The sequence below is a fragment of the Pieris rapae genome, chromosome 14, assembly GCF_905147795.1.
Source record: "Pieris rapae chromosome 14, ilPieRapa1.1, whole genome shotgun sequence".
Lineage (NCBI taxonomy): Eukaryota > Metazoa > Arthropoda > Insecta > Lepidoptera > Pieridae > Pieris > Pieris rapae.
In genome coordinates this window covers 5,418,758-5,437,831 of record NC_059522.1, presented here as the reverse complement: position 1 = coordinate 5,437,831, position 19,074 = coordinate 5,418,758, and the positions used below count along the sequence as shown (strand labels likewise).

At 32.6% G+C, this 19,074-nt stretch overlaps 1 protein-coding gene across 1 annotated transcript in view; it reads left to right on the top strand.

Annotated features, from left to right (window-relative positions):
- Positions 1–13,749, top strand: part of LOC110993029 (semaphorin-5B) — a 44,328-nt gene extending 30,579 nt beyond the window's left edge. The window contains exons 4-20 of the mRNA XM_022259090.2: positions 90–297; positions 1,692–1,846; positions 2,623–2,779; positions 4,496–4,695; positions 4,845–5,006; positions 5,408–5,699; positions 5,987–6,197; positions 6,562–6,714; positions 7,338–7,541; positions 8,008–8,247; positions 8,470–8,546; positions 8,795–9,011; positions 9,726–9,884; positions 10,157–10,300; positions 10,803–10,922; positions 11,354–11,487; positions 11,827–13,749. Of these exons, the coding sequence (XP_022114782.2) occupies positions 90–297; positions 1,692–1,846; positions 2,623–2,779; positions 4,496–4,695; positions 4,845–5,006; positions 5,408–5,699; positions 5,987–6,197; positions 6,562–6,714; positions 7,338–7,541; positions 8,008–8,247; positions 8,470–8,546; positions 8,795–9,011; positions 9,726–9,884; positions 10,157–10,300; positions 10,803–10,922; positions 11,354–11,487; positions 11,827–12,054 (3,061 nt within the window). The 3' untranslated portion in view covers positions 12,055–13,749. The remainder of the gene's footprint in view (positions 1–89; positions 298–1,691; positions 1,847–2,622; positions 2,780–4,495; positions 4,696–4,844; positions 5,007–5,407; positions 5,700–5,986; positions 6,198–6,561; positions 6,715–7,337; positions 7,542–8,007; positions 8,248–8,469; positions 8,547–8,794; positions 9,012–9,725; positions 9,885–10,156; positions 10,301–10,802; positions 10,923–11,353; positions 11,488–11,826) is intronic.
- Positions 13,750–19,074: the final 5,325 nt, after the last annotated feature.

Sequence of the window (19,074 nt, the reverse complement as noted above, 5' to 3'; positions counted from 1 at the left end):
CAAGTCTGCCCACTGTTTTAAAAAAAAAATTGTTTATGGTAAAAACTTTATTTTGTCTATGACCTCATCACGATTTATATTTGTTACAGAGACACTATGTACCGTCTTTCACTTCGTGGTCTGCGTCAATTAGAGCGGGCAGACTGGCCCGCACCAGCAGACAAAGTCGTACTCTGCCAGGACAAAGGCCAGACGGAAGAGGATTGCCATAACCACATTAAGGTCCTGCTCTCGTACGGGCATAAACTGTTCGCTTGTGGGACTAACGCGTTTAGTCCTGTATGCAGTTGGCGTGAGGTGAGTGAAATTAAAATATCATTAAGTTAATGTGAGATCATGTGAGCTTGGCGGCTTTTATTACTCGCAGTGCAAAAAATTCATAGCACTTTGGATTTTTTGCAAGAACATTACTTACGTTGGAAACAGATAGTCTGCTCTAGAAGCTTTCTTGCTGACAACAACGCTCATACATGAGTTGCCGATTAAAGAGAGAAAAAAATAGTGATACTAGCGAAGTTTTCATACATTCTTATAGCTTTATCTATATATATATGAAATTACGTGAGTGATAATCCGAATGAAATCATGTACATACAGTCCAAATCTGTTATAACGACAACGAAGGTTACAACTCATATTTGGTTGTAAAAATTGATAGTCGTATCAGCCGATGACGTTGTTATTAAGTACCTAATAAAATATAATTCAACCGGGACCTTTGACCGGTATATTGTTCCAAATGTCGTCGTTAACGGTTTTGACTAGTCATACTCTATGCAAACTTCTTGAAGAAAACTGCGTTGTTAATCAATGTACAAGGTCGTACAGTTATCTTATCATAACGAAATTAGGCGAACCACGATAATGAACTACCATAGTTCTGCCGTATTTCCTAATAAGTAGGTCACGTGGGCTGTGTCAATGCTTTAATTATATACTCGCCGATGTTTGTGCTTGGAACAGCTTAGAAATTGTTACATTATTTCCTTTAAATTTTGTATATAATGTACAGTATGGTAGAAGACAAAAACAAAACATTTGCTTGTATACATACGGCAGGTTTTATTACCAACTTACTTACGTAATAATGAAAAATAAATAATTGTATTTTTAAAGTACCTAACCTAATCATACATTAGTTAAAAATGTTTTATATTTTAAAAATTGTTATTTTTTTTACTTTTCTACCCAAGTGTTGGCCTAGACGCTACTGTGTGCGACTCTCAGCCCTGAGGTTGAAGGTTCGATCCCCGGCTGTGCATCAATGAACTTTCTTTCTTTGTGCACAGTCAACATTCGCTCGGAAGGTGAAGGAAAACATCGTGAGGAAACCGGCGTGTGCCAGGCATAGGATCACCTACTTGCCTATTAGATTAACAAATGATCAGAAATCTGAGGCCAAGACCTAAAAAAAATATTTTATTACTACACACTAAATGTACCTAATACGATGAATTTTAATATTTATCGTTAATCATTACTGCATTTTAGTTATTTTTTTCCATACGCCATAAAGTATAACTTCTAACGCGTGTACATAAGTACTCTTTTGTTGTTATAAAAGGTATATATAATAAATATTCTGTTAAGGAGTATCGCATCTGAACAATATATTTAAAACAATTAATTCAGCCACCTGTGTAGTTGTATAATATGTACCGAAGTGTTAAGTTAGAAAACCTTTTTTGCAGATTGAATCGCTAAATCTGATATCTGAATGGGTGTCAGGCGTTCCAAATTGCCCTCACAACCCACACTCGAACGCGACAGCTATCATATCATCCACCGGCGAGTACTATGTTGGAACACCTACTGACTTCACTGGTTCTGACACAGCCATATGTCGGTAAGTGATTTACAAAATTCCTTTAATATAACCTAGACTACATGTAAGTATACATTTAGAAATGATTTTCAATATAACATGTTTCTTACTTTACTTACTTACTTACTGTATGAATTTCAATACATTCACAAAACCAACTATCTTGTCCTATAGTGTATTGTTTGAACGCAATAAATTGACTTTTTTAAATAATTAATTACACAATATTTGGGTCGTTGGTTTTAAGTGATCCCTTATTTGTATACACACTGAAATACTTAGTGGGTAGACAATAATTACGACATGTAACAAGTTGCATTATTTTCGCATTTATTAGTTTTATAGTTATTTGTCCACTACAGAACGATATAAATACACTAAATACCTTTTGAGTTGACTTTAATTTATGCAACATAAGAAATAGCAATGGGTTTTATTTTTGACGAAACAAATGAAAACATGTTTAGTTGGGCACGGAAAAAGACCACTAATTCATTAAATTTAATAAGTGAAAAAAATTCAAATTTAATAAGTGATACCTTGATGATCTCATGTTCAAAAATAAACGTATTTTATTTTTTTATTTAATAAAGTGTATTACCTGTTATAATAAGTCTGTTTATTATTATGTAAATACTTCACAAAATATATTTACAACTTATATACTAAGACCAAATACAACTTTGTAACACAACAAAATTAAATTGTGTGTAATATTAGAACTTAGTCCAAAGACTGTCCTTAAGTATAAGCTAATTTTTTTTAAGAGTACCGAATGAATATTTATATTATTTCAGGACTCACGGTGCCTCTCGCAACACAGGGATGCTGCGTACGACCCAGTATGATCCAAACTCCTTGAATGAACCACAATTTGTAGGTAGTTTCGAAGATGACCACTTCGTCTACTTCGTATTCAGAGAAGTGGCTGTTGAACATTTGAATTGTGGAAAGGTATGTTAGTTTACGATATTAAATTGTGTTGCATACAAGTTTTATTCTTAACGCATACAAAATAATTATTTAAAACATTTCACCAATTATAATATATACTAGTATGAAAAATACACGTACACTAATATTTTTATATTTTCAAAAGATGCGATTTGTCTTCTTTAGTATAATAATCTTCTAATCAAAACAAATTTAAAAAGTTTGGTCCCTGTGAATTTATTGCGATACTTATTCGTTGAGCCAGGAAATCACCAGATCTGAATCAACGGATATGTTTTGGAATTTTAAATTTGTTCTATAAGGTTCTATACTCAATACTTATCTTAAGAATAGCTGTCAAATAAACCCATTACAGTAATCCAGTTGTATCAAGCTAAAACCTTAAATAGCTTGCAATACGTCAGTGACATAACTTATGATTATACAAGATTCACTCCTATTCCTCAGTGTTAAGGCTTAGAATACTTTAAATCGTTGCCAGGAAATTATTTTACAATTCAAAGTATTTGTATATTGTGAATGGTATTTACATTTTTATGGAGTCAATCGTGCATAAACATTGCTGTAGCTGCAATAGCTAATTTGGATTGAATATATATTGGATTTATCTTTTATGCGCGATTGATTGAGGCGGAGTTCTATTTTTACAATACAAGACGTAATGTATACGAATCGTAGATTTGAAATAGAAAGTTGAGGTTATTAAATTAAATGATGATGTAACTTCATTTTATGCGCTATGATATTCTTTTGTTTTAAAATTGACGTTAATGTAATTTTGTAGCATGTTCGTCCTTCGCACGACTTTTGTTTTTCTGTAACATTTTGGAAAATAAATATAGGCTATATTAGGAATTCTGTAATAAAATAATCTAATAGTAAACATTATATACATCAAAAAATCTTGCTTCTTTTTAATATTAGTAAGTCATAGTTAAATAGCCTATAGTTTATTTTTATTAAATGACTAACGACTCGTAGCTATTACTGATAATGAGTATATAAACAATTAAGACTTAAAAAAAGCAGTCTGGACGAGACCAATTTATTACCCAAATTAATTTTATCAAAGGTATGGAAATATAGAGGAAAGAAAAGCTGAAGTTATCTGATACTCAAAGTGAACATAACATCTTAAATGATTAAGGATTCAAGCGATCTTTAAGTGGCCTGATCGTTTTCCGGGCTAGATAATAAACTAGTCACGACAGGTGTTATAGTACTTAAGTATTTCTTATTTGACCATAAAAGGGTTTTAATGTCTAGGACCATTAACACCATATGGCCCTATTAAGTTAACATACTTTAGAATATTATAAGATTTTTTTTTGTTGGGTATACTTTCAACTCGAAATTTAAAGAATTTAATATATAGCTATGTTTAGAAGGAGACTTTGGTTCCCACGTAAACAATATTGCAAAAAATCGCAATCCTTCAGGCAGATCTAAATATAATTATTTTGATTTCAATATGAAAAGTTGACTCATACCGTCGTTTCATGGTATGAAAGTAGACACCGAGTATTGAACCCGGGACATTTCCTCAAAGCCTGGGTTCATCTTTCTATGTATACATACAATAAAATTATGTATTATATAGATGTGCAATGCATACAATGTTTTATATACAATTAATTTGTATTATTAATTTTTTAATTATTTTTTCGGCACATAGAATTATTAGCCATACAATCTTTACTAATTTTTTTTTTTCAGATTTTATACTCCCGGGTAGCCAGAGTGTGCAAAAACGACTTAGGCGGCCATCTAGTGATGAAAGACAACTGGAGTACGTTCATAAAGGCTCGCTTAAAATGTTCTGTGCCCGGTGACGTGTCGTTCAACTACGACGAAGTACAAAGCATGGAATATCTGCCTCAGGAGAAATTACTTGTAGCTGTATTTAGTACTCCGACGTAAGTGTGGCTAGTATGCTTACCAGTGTTTTCAACCTGAAGCCATCTCTGACAAGTCAAAATAATTATAGTTGTCAGAATTCTCGCAATTAAAAATCGGAGTATTATGCGTAGTATAAAAACTATGAACACCGTAATTTGCATTACAGAAACAGCATAGCTGGCAGCGCTGTGTGCATATACAATATGTCAGACATACATGCAGCATTCGAAGGGCCATACAAAGTGCAAGACTCGCCCACTTCAACGTGGGAACCAAAGTCTCCTTCCAAAGAAGTTAGGGAACATTTCCGATGTGCTAATGATACGAGGTAAGAATTGTCATTTATTTAATTAATAAACCATATTAAATATTGAGCACTGAATCTAGGTTCTTACACTCAAATGTCTTATATAGTATATAACAAACAACAAATTTAAATGAATAAAAACAAAAATTTTAATTATAAAAACACATTAAAACTTAGTCACAACAAATTTAGCCGACTTTAAAAATGAAGAACTATTTTAAAAAGTTTATCAGAATACAATTTTTATAATCAATTAAGTTCAATTAAAATACTCGCATGTTCCTTCAGTATAAGCTGTAAGCCACAATAGTAAAACAGATACCATTTAAAAAGAAAAATAATTTGAAACATTGACATATGTATTTCAAATAGATTTTTTCTTCACTAAACTTCATATGACTTTATTTCTCATAATATTTCAGAATCGTATTAGAATACCATCGGTATCACTTAATGTACGACGCAATACAACCAATCTCTGGAGGACCAGTCTACAAAGCCACTCTAGAACGGTTCACTCACGTTACAGTCGATGTTGCCAACACTAAAAATGTTGGAAAGCAGCTGGTCGTGTTTGTGGCAACACAGAAAAGTAGTATTGTAAAGTTGGCAATACTGCCGCGATATGAGGGCGCATGCGTGGTCGAAATTTGGAAGTTGAAGGATGGCAATGGTGGATACGATATCCAGACTATGCAGTTTGTTAAGGATTCTGTAAGTAACAATTAACTATTTAAAAATATAATCTCTGTTAAACTCTCAAACTCTGTCGAAATCTACATGTCTCTTTCTAAAATTACTACATCAGGAAAATGAAACAACATATACAACGCAACAATAATTTTATTTAAACTTCCTTTTTTTGTATATTTTTAGCATAATTAACATAAACCGAGTATGTATAAATAGGAAAATATTTCTAAAGGTCCCTTTGCATAGACGAAAAATGCAAAAGGACTTTACTTATGAAAAGGAACGTAAATAAAAAACCTATTCCACAGATGTCGATCTACATAGGTAGCGACACGGGTGTTCTTCGCCTGGGAAGCGAGCGATGTTCCAGATACAAGACCAGGTCAAGTTGTGTGGGTGCCACAGACCCACATTGCGGGTGGGACGATGCGAGGGAAATCTGTATTCGGGCTCCACCTCATTTACACCACACTTACTTTATACAGAACACAGCTACTTGTCCCACTGTCAACACACCCGGTTAGTTTATTTGTATATTAAAATAGTCTGTTAATTAAATAAATATTTTCACTTCATATTTCAGATATTATTTAGAAACCATAGATTTGTTGTTGAATGAGTACGTTAACTTTAATTATTATTTTTTTATTATTCATAAGAACTTCACAATAAAATTGAGGGTTCAGGATTTATTTGATAAAAGCCAAGCTAATTTACCTAGTTATATAAATATTTCTATAGAAAAATTTCAATATATTTCTAGAAAATTCTGCTAGTAATAAAGAGTACGTAGAAAAATCTATCGCAAACACGACTGTTATTCAAACTTGTGAGCAATGTGTAGAACATTCTGTGTTCATTCTCATCAAAATAAATATTTTAGTTGACGGCGGTTGGTCATCTTGGTCGGACTGGGAGCCTTGTATGCAAGACGGAACGCCTAGAAACACATACGATGATAAACCCGACATGTGTATGTGTCGGACCAGGCGATGTGACAACCCTAGACCAGCGAATGGGGGGCAGAAGTGTGCAGGTAAATAAATTAAAACAAATATTTTACTCGAATTTTCTATATGTGTTAATTTTTAAAGCATTCTGGCAACAGCCAAATCGGCATGCGGCTTTCCCAGGGTCAGTGATTATATTTTATACTAGTTGAACTGGCAAACGTCGTTTTGCCATGTATATCATTTATGGTTATTGTGCCTCACTCGACATAGATAGGTATAGTGTATCACGGACTTTTTTGTAGATATTTATAAGATCTACAATTAGTTAGAACATTGTATGGTTCTATCTTTAATAGTTCAGGCAGGGTACGCAAATAAGTAACTTCTTTGGTTGATTTTTTACACCCTGTGTCCGAAAAACCCTAATATCTTACGGAACCCTATTTTTGTTCAAAATTAAATATTGCCTATATTACTCGTGGATAACGTAGCTTTCGAGTGGTGAAAGAATTAAAATCGACCCAGTAGTTTATGAGCCTATTCATTACAATCAAACAAACAAAGTTTTCCTCTTTATAATATTAGTGTAGAAATACCGCGTCTGAAATTTGGAGGTGAGGTTTAAAGTATTAAATAGCTCATAAAAAAACAAGATAATTTGTCATATTATCTATATTACTAAGGTAATATATCCACATTTTTCCAGGTGCAAGTATAGCAGTAGCAAACTGTACGGTTCATGGTGGTTGGTCAGCCTGGTCTCCGTGGTCGGAGTGTTCAAACACCTGCGGCATCGCAGTCAAATCCCGGCGACGAACCTGTACATCCCCTGAACCAAAATTTGGTGGACGAGTCTGCGTTGGTCTGGATGTTAGCGATATGTACTGCGCTAATTTGCCTCCATGTCCTGGTAAATAACCTTATGTATATACTAGCTGATCCGGCAAACGTTGTTTTAGTTTAATAAAAATAACTATCTACTATGGGACCGGTGTGAAATTCCCCCCTCCTCTTGACAGCAAACGTAAGCAAAGCTCTCAAAAATAATAGCATATAACCTAATTAATTTTATATAGGAATCCTCAGAAATGCATTTAGTTTTCAAACATAGAGACATGGTTGGGTAATATGAGTATTATAATAATTACTGTCGACGTAATCACCAAATAAGAAAATCAAATAGTCTAGTTTTTATTTATTCTGGAACAGTCTCTCTTTTTACCCTTTCAGGTCACTCCTATAATGGTCAAAATACCTGTCATTATGTGATTCTAACCTTCAAAGATCTAGCCATTTTATTCAATTGAGTAATTAAAAAATAAATAATGATAATAAAGAATATGGAATGTATCTATATATATAATCTATTATTTCAGACCCCAATTTGGCCCCAGTCGATGGAGGCTGGTCATCATGGAGTGCCTGGTCTCCATGCTCAGGAGTTGGATGTGGAATCAACGCAGGCGCAAAAGAAAGACGCAGGAATTGTAGTAACCCCACACCCAAACATGGCGGTTCGGACTGCGAAGGACCAAAATATGAAAGGCTACCTTGTGATTTACGACCTTGTGAGGTTCGGAAGGCAACTGCCTGGACACCGTGGGTGCAAATGCTAGGTTAGATATTTTGCGTGATAGTAGTTTATTTTAGTTTGGTCTTGTGAAGTTTTTATATAGCGTATATATAATTTACATAAAGCAGATACCAAAAATATTATTAATTAAAAAATTAACTATTTTTATAGTAAGTCTAAATGACAAAATATCTGACTGTTATAAGTTGAAGATTATGATAATAATTTGAATATAAAACCATGATAGAATTAATAATTTTTGCAGGTAATGCGTCTGATGGCAGTTACACTGAAAAGAGATTCAAATTCCTATGTAAGGCACCTACACCGGAACAAATAAGGGTAAATATATGTACTTTGAATTCAGCTTAATTCTTTAATATTGAGTTATACCCTAATAATTTTATTATACACCCTTATAATTTAGCTAACACTGATAATTCTGCGTCTATTACATCACTAGCAATAATTATTAACTTTACCGGATAGGATGTTAGTAACTGTTTACTATTTAACAACTAATGTAATTATGTATTATTGTAATAATATATTATTCTACAGTAAATGGTTGCATTTATCCTATTTTCCAGTTGTCTCTAGCCCGTGAAGAAGAGAGGTATTGCAATGCTCAAGGGGCATGTAGCAGTACACCCCCAGAAGAAGATGGATGGGAAGGTTGGGGTCCGTGGGAAGCCTGTTCTGCCCCGTGTGGAGGGGGCCAACAAGCCCGTTCTAGGAGATGTCGACGACCCCCATGCAGTGGACCCGATGACATGCTAAGAGCTTGTAACACTCACGCATGTAATGGTAAGTTTAGGAGGAACATATTCAAATTCAAATTCAAAATCATATATGTAGGTAACATAATGTACATTTATGAACGTCAAAAATAGAAATATACATTAAATGCTTCTAATTTTACATTTACTGTCAGTTCTCAAATCAAGGGCGTAGAACGGAAGTGAGAACTGGCAATAAACTCTCCGCGACTCTTTTTAATCGCCAAGTTTTTTCTTTAACAACTTTTGTAAGGAGCTGCAACGATTACACCGTTTTCCATATGACATCTTGAGTAATACAAAATAATAAAATAAATAAAATATTATTATTCATATTATTTTACAATTTATTATTGATTATTTTTTTATATGCAAGTATTTATAGTGTACAGAATTTAATTTATGTTCGTGCTATACTTGTTACTGTGGTTGTGACTTTTCAAGTATGGGTTAAGGTTATGTAATAAAAAATAAATAAATAGCCAGCCATGATGGTTGTCACGTGCCAATTATATTTCAATAAGGCAACCGTCGCAAAAAAATTTGAATCTATTTTAGTTTTCTTCGTAAAATCGGTCAGGGTACGAAATTACTTTGCGACAGGCGCGTCACAGAAATTAATATATAATGGTCACGTGACGAAGCATATGCATGTTTTTGCCTTATCATGTAAGACACAGATTTATGAAAGATAGATGAAAGCCAGACATGAATATTATAAGTAATTTTTTTAATTTTTCAGGTGAATGGTCTTGCTGGAGTGAGTGGAGTGAGTGCAATGGCAATTGTGAAAGTGGTGCAACGGGGCATCGTACGCGCACTCGAATGTGTCTCTCGCCGGAGGGCTGCGCAGACGCCGGTGCCGCCCTCGAGAGGCGAATCTGTGTTAATACATGCGCAGGTATGTATTTATAATCCTCTTTGTTTACATTGGGTAAGAATTTCAAATAAATTAATGAAGACATTAATTTTATTTGAAATCAAATTCTGTATTCAGAAATTGTTAAAAATTTGTGTTTTATTTATCTTAGGGCTATTTTTACTTCTTATACAACCTTCACTATACGGATTCACTCGCGTTACTTTCGTAAAACAGAACTTTTTTTTTTTTTTTCTATTCGGAGTTAGTTGAAAAGTATCTATAACATTTCCAACGACTACTTTTCATTTCAGAATCTGAAACTGGCTGGGGATCATGGGGCCAATGGGGTGAATGCGAGGGAGGAGAAAGAGTGAGACGGCGAAGTTGTGAGAGTGGCGCCTGCGTCGGTCCACAGTTACAGGTGGCGCGGTGTGATGATAACAATATGGATAACGGTGAGTTATTATTTAGTTAGACTCGTATTTTGCGGTTTTTCTCTGACAAATATGTACATTGAAAATACTAAATCTTGTATAAAAAAAAATATTTGTATTAGACGTCATATGTATTCTTCCTTGAAATACACTTGGAAGATAAGGAAAAAATAGGAACAACCCCTAAGCATATTGTAGCAGACCTTTTTAATCTTCTTCCATTGTTCGACTTGATATTTCTAATCTAGATGTCGCTGTGATCAATCTCAATCTAATATCTATTCAGTTACCTACAAATGGCTCTGTGATAGAGTATTTTATATTGTATATAACAAGAATACCAAATTGTAAGCTGATATTACTAAAAAATAAATTTTTTCACTAAAACTAAAACGATTCACATCAACATTTCTACGCGTTTTAGTCTTCAAAAACAATCGACGACATACGGAACATTTAGAATCATATAATTCATATTTATATTGTAAAGTTGGAACGAGTATAGAACGTAATGTTCTTTCAGAATTAAACGCGTTGCCAGCGTACAGTCAAGGAGTGGAGATGGCATCTTTTGTGACTATGAGCAACGAATCGCTCAGCCTTGGTGGGATAATCGGATGCGTTGTTGCTTCTTTTGTTATTGGTAAGTGTAATTCAAAACATATAAAAGTATATACAAAGTTGTTTTCGTATAAACTACTACTACGACACTATTTTTTTTTTCATAAAATATGAACTTTATGTCTACAATTTCAATAACTAAAAGTACGTTTTTTATTTGCACTCGAAGAGTGTAGGAAGGTAACATCGTAAGGACACCGGTACCTTAAACTCTTAAGTCGACAGCGTGTCAGGCACAGAAGGTTGATCACCTACTTGCCTATTAAAATATGCAATCATCACGAAACAGATAAAGACATCTGAGCCCTTAAACCTAAATAGTTGTAGCTGCACTGGTTTCTTTACTATGAAACAACTTTTGATCGTTCTGAAGAAAAACACTAGTAATTTTTAGTGTTTTATCAAGTCCAATGACCTAACTAAATTAACTGTTTACTCAAAAATTATCCTTAGGCTGTCTAGTATGCCTGGGCGTGGTCATATTCCTACAGCGTCGTGGTACGTGGAATAGGTCGTCCCGTGTACCGTCGAGTCCACATTACATTACAGCAAAACAGAATAGCTACGTGACTGTACCTTTGGATCGGGTGAGTAAATTTTCTTGATCAATTATTTGTCGCACACATGTTTTGTAAGCCTAAAGCTGTTCCCGATCACTAAACTTTTAAATGCAAAAATATTTTTTTTTCGCGGCATGGGCCTTTCTGACTTTGTTCTTTTGTCTATAGTTTCTGCAGCGTATTTATGTAAGGTTTTTTATTAGCACTCAGATTATATTAGCTATCTATCTTTTTTGAAAATATTGTATATCATATATTCATCAGGGATACTGAATAGAAAACAGTTTTTGAACTTAATATGAGTTCCGAGTTTAACAACGAACGTTAAAGTTTCAGTAAGTTTCCTAATATGTAATGAATTTTCAGCCTCGCAAACCAAAACGGCAGCCATCATTCTCTGGTATCGGGGGCAACAGTATGTTATTAAAAACAACTAACATATCAAACGCCAATAACCACAATGTGGCTACTACCCCCAAATTGTACCCTAAGGCCATCGCAAACGAATATGACTCCATGGGCACACTGCGAAGACATTCAAACCAGCCCTGTACCAAGAACAACCTGGATATTGAAGAAGATAAATTCTATTGACACCTACTAAAAGGACCCTTTACGACTTGCCGTTTGGGTAAGAAATTATTTTAGAACGGGCCGCTAATGCTGTGTTCTTCGTGTAGAACACGATGTATGAGTACTAAAAATCTTAGATTTTTTTACGATATCAGACGGCCATTTGTCGATTTGTATTAAGATCTGTGGTGAAATTTTAGATTATTTAGGCTGTAAACCTAAAATGTATAACTCATTACAACATTGAGAATTTGTCAATGGCAATATATTATTAAATATTAATTGGTCTATTTAAGTCAATTGTTTGATAGTTTTTTGTTTTGTAACCTACATATTTCTGGAAAATCTGAAATACCTTTTTCCTATTAAGAAAGTTAGAAATTTATTCATTACTCAGCTATATTTATCGATCTCTATGCGTTTTAGATCTCAAAAACAATCTAAATCTGTTCAAGTAATCCATGTTTTTTTTTTAATTTTATAAATTGAATTTAATAGTGTCCTATCTTTTTGTTATACAACAAAACACGAACTTTTCCTTCTGAAATAAGTAATTTTGCTAAGTTGCAAAGTTATGTACTGATGAGATGGCCCACCTATCCACAGAATAGACAAATATAGTACAGTGGATGTTTTATTTGTATTAGAACCAGTGTTGCCACTTTAACGCCCCCATTTGCATTAACTTGCGACATACATTTATCTATTCTGTGCGTTTGAATATGGAACATGCTTATTAAACTAGTATTAGCTTGTTGCTACATATAAAGAAATTCAGTGCCATTATTATTTTAGATATTTTAAGTTAAATATATGGGTACTGTAACAAAGCTGTTTGTGCCATTTAAGCGACTGTTATAATTCCCGGTCCATTATGATTAAGCATTTATGTAAATAATATTGTAAATAAATTATGTTAATGTTAAATTTATAATTTTATAGTATGAAATGATCAGTTTATTAATTTTCTATTTTCTATAAAAGGAGGTGCCTTAATGTATACGAATGTTTCCTTGAATGAAATACAGATGGCGCTAAATGATATTATGCTTTAACATTGTTAGGCGGTTTTGCGATTAAAAAGAGATAATTATCGGTGTTTAAGGCGCTGTAGAGTTTATTTAGAAATCTATTTTATATTTTTGTATGAATTGTTGAATATATTTCGACGTTATTATTGGCTCATATTGAGCCATATAATTAAGTTACATAGTTAATTTTGATATGAAAATTGTCTTTATTATGGAAGGAAATATAATTTTGTATCGCGCCATCTATTGGATGATATACAATGTATGTTAAATGTATATACATAGTTTTATTTGAATGCTTGTTATCTAAATCAAGTGGGTCGTGTAAATCTATATTTTATAATTATATACGATAATGTTGAATGAGCTTTGAGCTAGACATGGGATATGAAAACGATAATATTATACATAAACGTGACGTCATTATTTATAAAACCACATTTTTAAATTGAAACCTATTCTAATAGATATATTGTATTGCTGTATTTCAGTTTGATCCATAACGAAAGAGTCGATTGCTAATATTTTCTATGTAAAAGGTTATATTGTTTAGAAATTGTAAGGAGGCTTTTTATATAACTCACCGATGTTAAGGAAATTTAGATTTTTTAATGTTCAAAAACGTTTTCATTTCTGAATTCTGCCAATTGTTAACGGGCTTATTACTTAAAAATAAAGACTGTCGTATTAATTCGGTGTTTCATTTTTAATTGCCTATATAAAAAAATATTATAATTAATATATTAATATTATAGATGTTTTTTGGAAATTCCAACCATCAGGTCATCCTTCATAAGCATTTAGAATTTCCGCTATTTAGCTGTGGAATATGCTGCTCGACTGACGATAAGCTTCCTCCCTGTCATCTTTTAAAACTCTTCTATATGAACAGTTCCTAACCTTATCATATCCTGATCAATTGTGACCTGTGTAATTCTTGTATCTCCTGTTCTTTTGTATTGCATCGCTATTTGCTATTGATGAATCCGTAAGATTAGCTTTTTAGTAAGTTATTATTTTTTTTTTATTAAGGTTATATATATATATATAAATATTTTTTTTTATAACGTTTGATTTTGATTATGCACTTCTTACAATCATCATTTTTTTTAGTCCTTTTCTTATAAGGGTTGCCTGGAGGAGATCGCTTATTAGCGATAAGGCAGCCCGCTGCATCCCTTGTAATTTGTATGTATTGTGTTTCTTTTATTATTATAAGTATACCAAGGAAGTGTGAATATAAATAAATAAATATATTTAAATAAATAATATTTTTTTAATGATAAATTATCTAATAGCAATAAACGTAATAGAAGATTACGCTGTAAAAACACTTCGGCTAATGTCCCAATTCGAACTCCTAGACAAAATCTCGTCTTGAGCACTTCAAAATGCCCTTATTCTGGATATATTTGGAGTGACGAATTTGGAATTTGTTCATTAAGAAAAATTGTTTTACATAATATATTGAAAGTTGTGAATTAGTATATAATGTGGATCGGCCTTATAAAAAATAATTAAGTATTTGCTTAGTATCCTGACCATGACTAAAACGAAGTCCCCTTATATCAGTTAGCTGAATTTTTGCAAAAACAACTTTGTAAAATTTTCCTTTGCACGTAACTTGCCTAAGGGGTGCCTTTGACACATTCCTTTGTGGTATTTCGCTTTGTAACTGACTGAAACTAATAGTATAATGGATGTACAAACTAATAGTAAATGGTTTTACGCTAAACTAAAAATATACATATTCGAACTTCATTAGATTTGATACACTTGATATTTCATTTATTTAAAGTCTTTTATGGTGCGTACAATATTTTTATTAAATTGAATCATTTATACTAGGCATAAAATCTTGGCGAATTTTTGTCTAGTATTAATGTGTATATTAAATATTTTTGACAGAACTCTCCTTACTTACTATAACTAAATTATAAGTTTTGAACAAAATTAAAACCCCATTCAATAGATTTGGACTGAGATTTCTTATGTTTTTTTCTCTAAATTAACATTCAAGTAAACATATATTCTGCTGAAAGTTTAATAATATTAGTTTCAAATTTATGCACAAGGTATACCGAATAATCGATTTCTATAAATAATACCTTATCTAATGAGTTTAAATTATTCAGAAATCAGTTGGTCGATATTACCTTCAGTTGACGTTTATTATCACATCATAACATGTTTACGAAAGGTTGAATGTAATTCGGGGTGATGTTTCGCGAAATCGGACTGATGAACTGGAAATACATTTCTCGTTTCTATCAAAACTGGGCAGTCTGGGACAGAAGGCAGATCCCCTTGTCCATAATGTTTTTACAGTTACATTAACCTCGTTATTTTTGTTTGTTTTACTTCTACGTTAAGTGATAAAGATCCCCTAAACCTTAACGATGGGATGTGAGATTACTAGATCTAGCTAAAATCTAAATTGAAAGTGATACTATTTTAACAGCATCAATATAGCGCCAGTCTAGACGATACGTGCCTTTGTCATCAGACGAAATCTGTCTACCCGAGTGTTTAAGTAACCATTGAGATTCTATCCCATATTACAGACACTAAGATATGTATATCAAGTACTAAAGAATTCAAATTTCCACGTTTTTCTGTTGTACAATGATACTTCAACGAGCAATTGTGATGTGTATAATTCAAGCATAAAAAATAAATTTATAAGCTGGAAAGATACACAACACAGCCCCTGTTTTACTTACTTATAATGCATGAATATGAATTGCGTCTCTTGAATATAATAAAATGGTCTTTATAAAATAATAATTCAATCTTAATTATTATTTTTATTATCCAACACACAAATATTTTACGTACCTGTAGTTTTGGTCGAAGACCCAAGTCCCGAGATACAGTCCCAGTGCAATAATTTAGTATTGACTTGTTTAAGCTTTACAAATAAACGAGTTTCCATTCCAGATATTTCTGCAGTGATTATGCAAGCTCACAACCTCGCTGTTTCCAGAAGTTGTGAAGTCTAGTGTTAAAGTTTAGAATTTGACTTCCTTGATTGAAGCAATAAATTCGCTTCGAGAATTCTATGGTACTTATTACCTGGATTGTAATTCAGAGACAGAGATTTACAGAGACTACCGGTGCTGTTAGATTTTATAGTATGAACATTATATCACAAATAAACTGTAAATATTGAAACGATTTTTTAATTGACTGGTTTTTTAATTCTCTATAATCAATTTCAATAAATATTAAGTTTCTTTGCCGCGTAGCTGAGGCAAAAATGAGGTTTCATGTTGAAATAATGTTCTGACATTGAAGGCACAGTCTTAATTCATTTTATCATTTTGTTTGAACTTAAATTAAATTTTTAAAATCAAATGACCATATTTTAAGTTAACCACTGACTTTGATTCATTTTCACATTTTATTCGTAAAAATGTCGATAAAGACGTCAGTAGAAAATATTATAACATTTGGTTGCTATGCTATAGCATCCAAATGTTATATTATTTTCCACTTTATTTATATATTTTATTATACACATTATCCCAAAATACATAATAGTTTGTGTAGTAATATGAAATATGTAATACAAAATCATCTATGTTACACTGCTTGTTTAAAACAATTACTTTAGTTAATCAAAACTGTGTACGTATGCGTAAAAATTTATATACTTTTTCTATGTTTCTTCGTCTTGTGTTTCTCTAAAATATGTTAGGTTTCTTTGCAGTAGAACATATTTTAGAGGAGTTACGACACATCCCGAGTGCATATCGTTAAAAACGTGCAACGGTGCGAAGCTAGAGCGTGTCGCTAATGTACACATAATACTAACATAAAAGAGAATTTATATAATCTTCAAAATTCATGCTCATCTTATATTCCGTTATGCGCGTGTAGCTTATGGACCGTCTCTGCCGTGGTCAAATGGTTTTGTCCGTATAAACGTATATATTATCAAGTTAAACTAAAATTTACTAATAACCTATATTAGTACATTTTTACATTTTTAGGATACTTGTTTATTTTTTATAAACAATTCGTTTAGCTAGTTATGGATATGTAGCGGTTGCTATAACTACTAAAAATACTACTAAAAATTCTGCTTAAATGCAACTGATCGATATATATTTTTTACATGAAAATGCATTATGTTCTATTTTAGCTGAATATTATTTTATATAATTTTCTTGCGTAAATTGAATATGTTAACTTAGCAATTATTCCGGCGATTAATTCATATATACTCAGCAATTTCTTTGTATATTACCACATTAAAAGTTCACACAACTTAGGTAAAGGCTCGGCATGGCTGTTGGCAGAGATCCAATTGGAAGGAAAACAGAGAGCAATAACCCCATAAATCATGAAATCTGGCCTACCTGGGTTCACTCACTTAAGAAAAAGTGAATTACAGTCTGTCTTCTCTCCATGTCAACATTGAACAGAAATTTTATATTTTTTATTCCTACATTCGAATTTATTTTAAAATTAGAATATATATTTTGAAATGTTATTAAATTTGTTTGTTTTTTTTTTTAAATAATACTGGAGCTAGAGTGTTTAATAGGTGTCTATGGGGAATATTGTTTGTCAAGAGCATGGTGAGGATTACTGAGCTCAGTCTAAGCCTAGTAATAGGACTCGTCCTTAAATTAAAGAAATCCACGCATTTCAATGCACCGGGCCTCTAGTATACAATCTGAATGAGAAACATCGTGACCACATAGACTCAAAATTCTGTGAACGCACTGGTGATGAAACTTGTATATGCACAAATATCGGCTTCTAGAGAAAATATGTGCACATAAATGTGGACATAACATAATCATAATTGAAATACTGATACATTACATCTGACGAATGAAAATCTTTTTCTGGTAAATTAATCTTATCCCAAGAAATCCGCAGAAATATTAATAACAAAGTGAATGAACCTTCAAGAAAACGTAATATTTTGGTAGGTTCCATCATTATTATTAAATACGTCGCGAAATTCCCGACAAGGGTGAAGGCCAAAACTCATAATTATAAATTGTAATATAACCTCGGAGTATTTAACTTGGAAGCATCTTAGGGTTTAATTAATTTTGAGGTTAACATTGGGTCAGAGTTCCATTGTATTTAATATATATTTAATACCCGTCTTATATTTATGCAAAACGGACCAAATTCGAGTCTAGTTGCGGACATTGAGCCTACCTACCCAAAACCTATACCGGTCTTATGCACAGCGTAGGCGGTAAAGATTGGTAAAGATAAACAGTAATAGTTTAAGAGCCTGTTTCACAATGTCCGGATAAGTTCCAAATAAGCTATTTGTTACTTATTGGTATGATAAATAGTATTTTTGCGTTTCACGACTGTCAGATAGCGCTATACGTCATGAAATTCGAAGTATCTTATTCGGAACTTTTATCTTTCGAATAATTTATGTGTTGCATAGCTATTTGGCACTTTACCCATACAGTGTGAAACAGGCCCTTAGTATACTAGTCAGTCGGAGCAGCAACCCAATCTGAGTCTTAGGCTCCAAAACTACCTTTACCGATCGCGCTACCGCTTCCTTCACCGAAATCCTTCCTTTCAGCGAAATCTAGACCAAAAGAATAAGAAAATACGTATAGATAAACAGGTTAAATATAATAGGTGATAAGAATATCCGTTTCCATATTTTCGAACGGAAATTCCCACAGAGAATATTAGAATAACGGCTCATGAATTATAAATAAACGCATTATTTATTAATAACAATCTTCCACCCTTTGCGCCGCATTTCGTAAAATTATTCAGATAAATTGAATTACTTACTTCATAAAGGTAACAGCCAATTTTTTAAATCTAACTAAAACATAGATGTTTATGGACCTTTGACATAAAAATCGAATTAATTTAGAAAAGTTCATTTATTAGATAATTGGATTATTTATAAGTCAATCAGCATTATTTGCTAGGCACACGCTGTCCTTTTTGGTTCTCACGTCTTTTTTTAGACTCGCCAGTGCGTAACTGTCCTTTAAACGGAGAT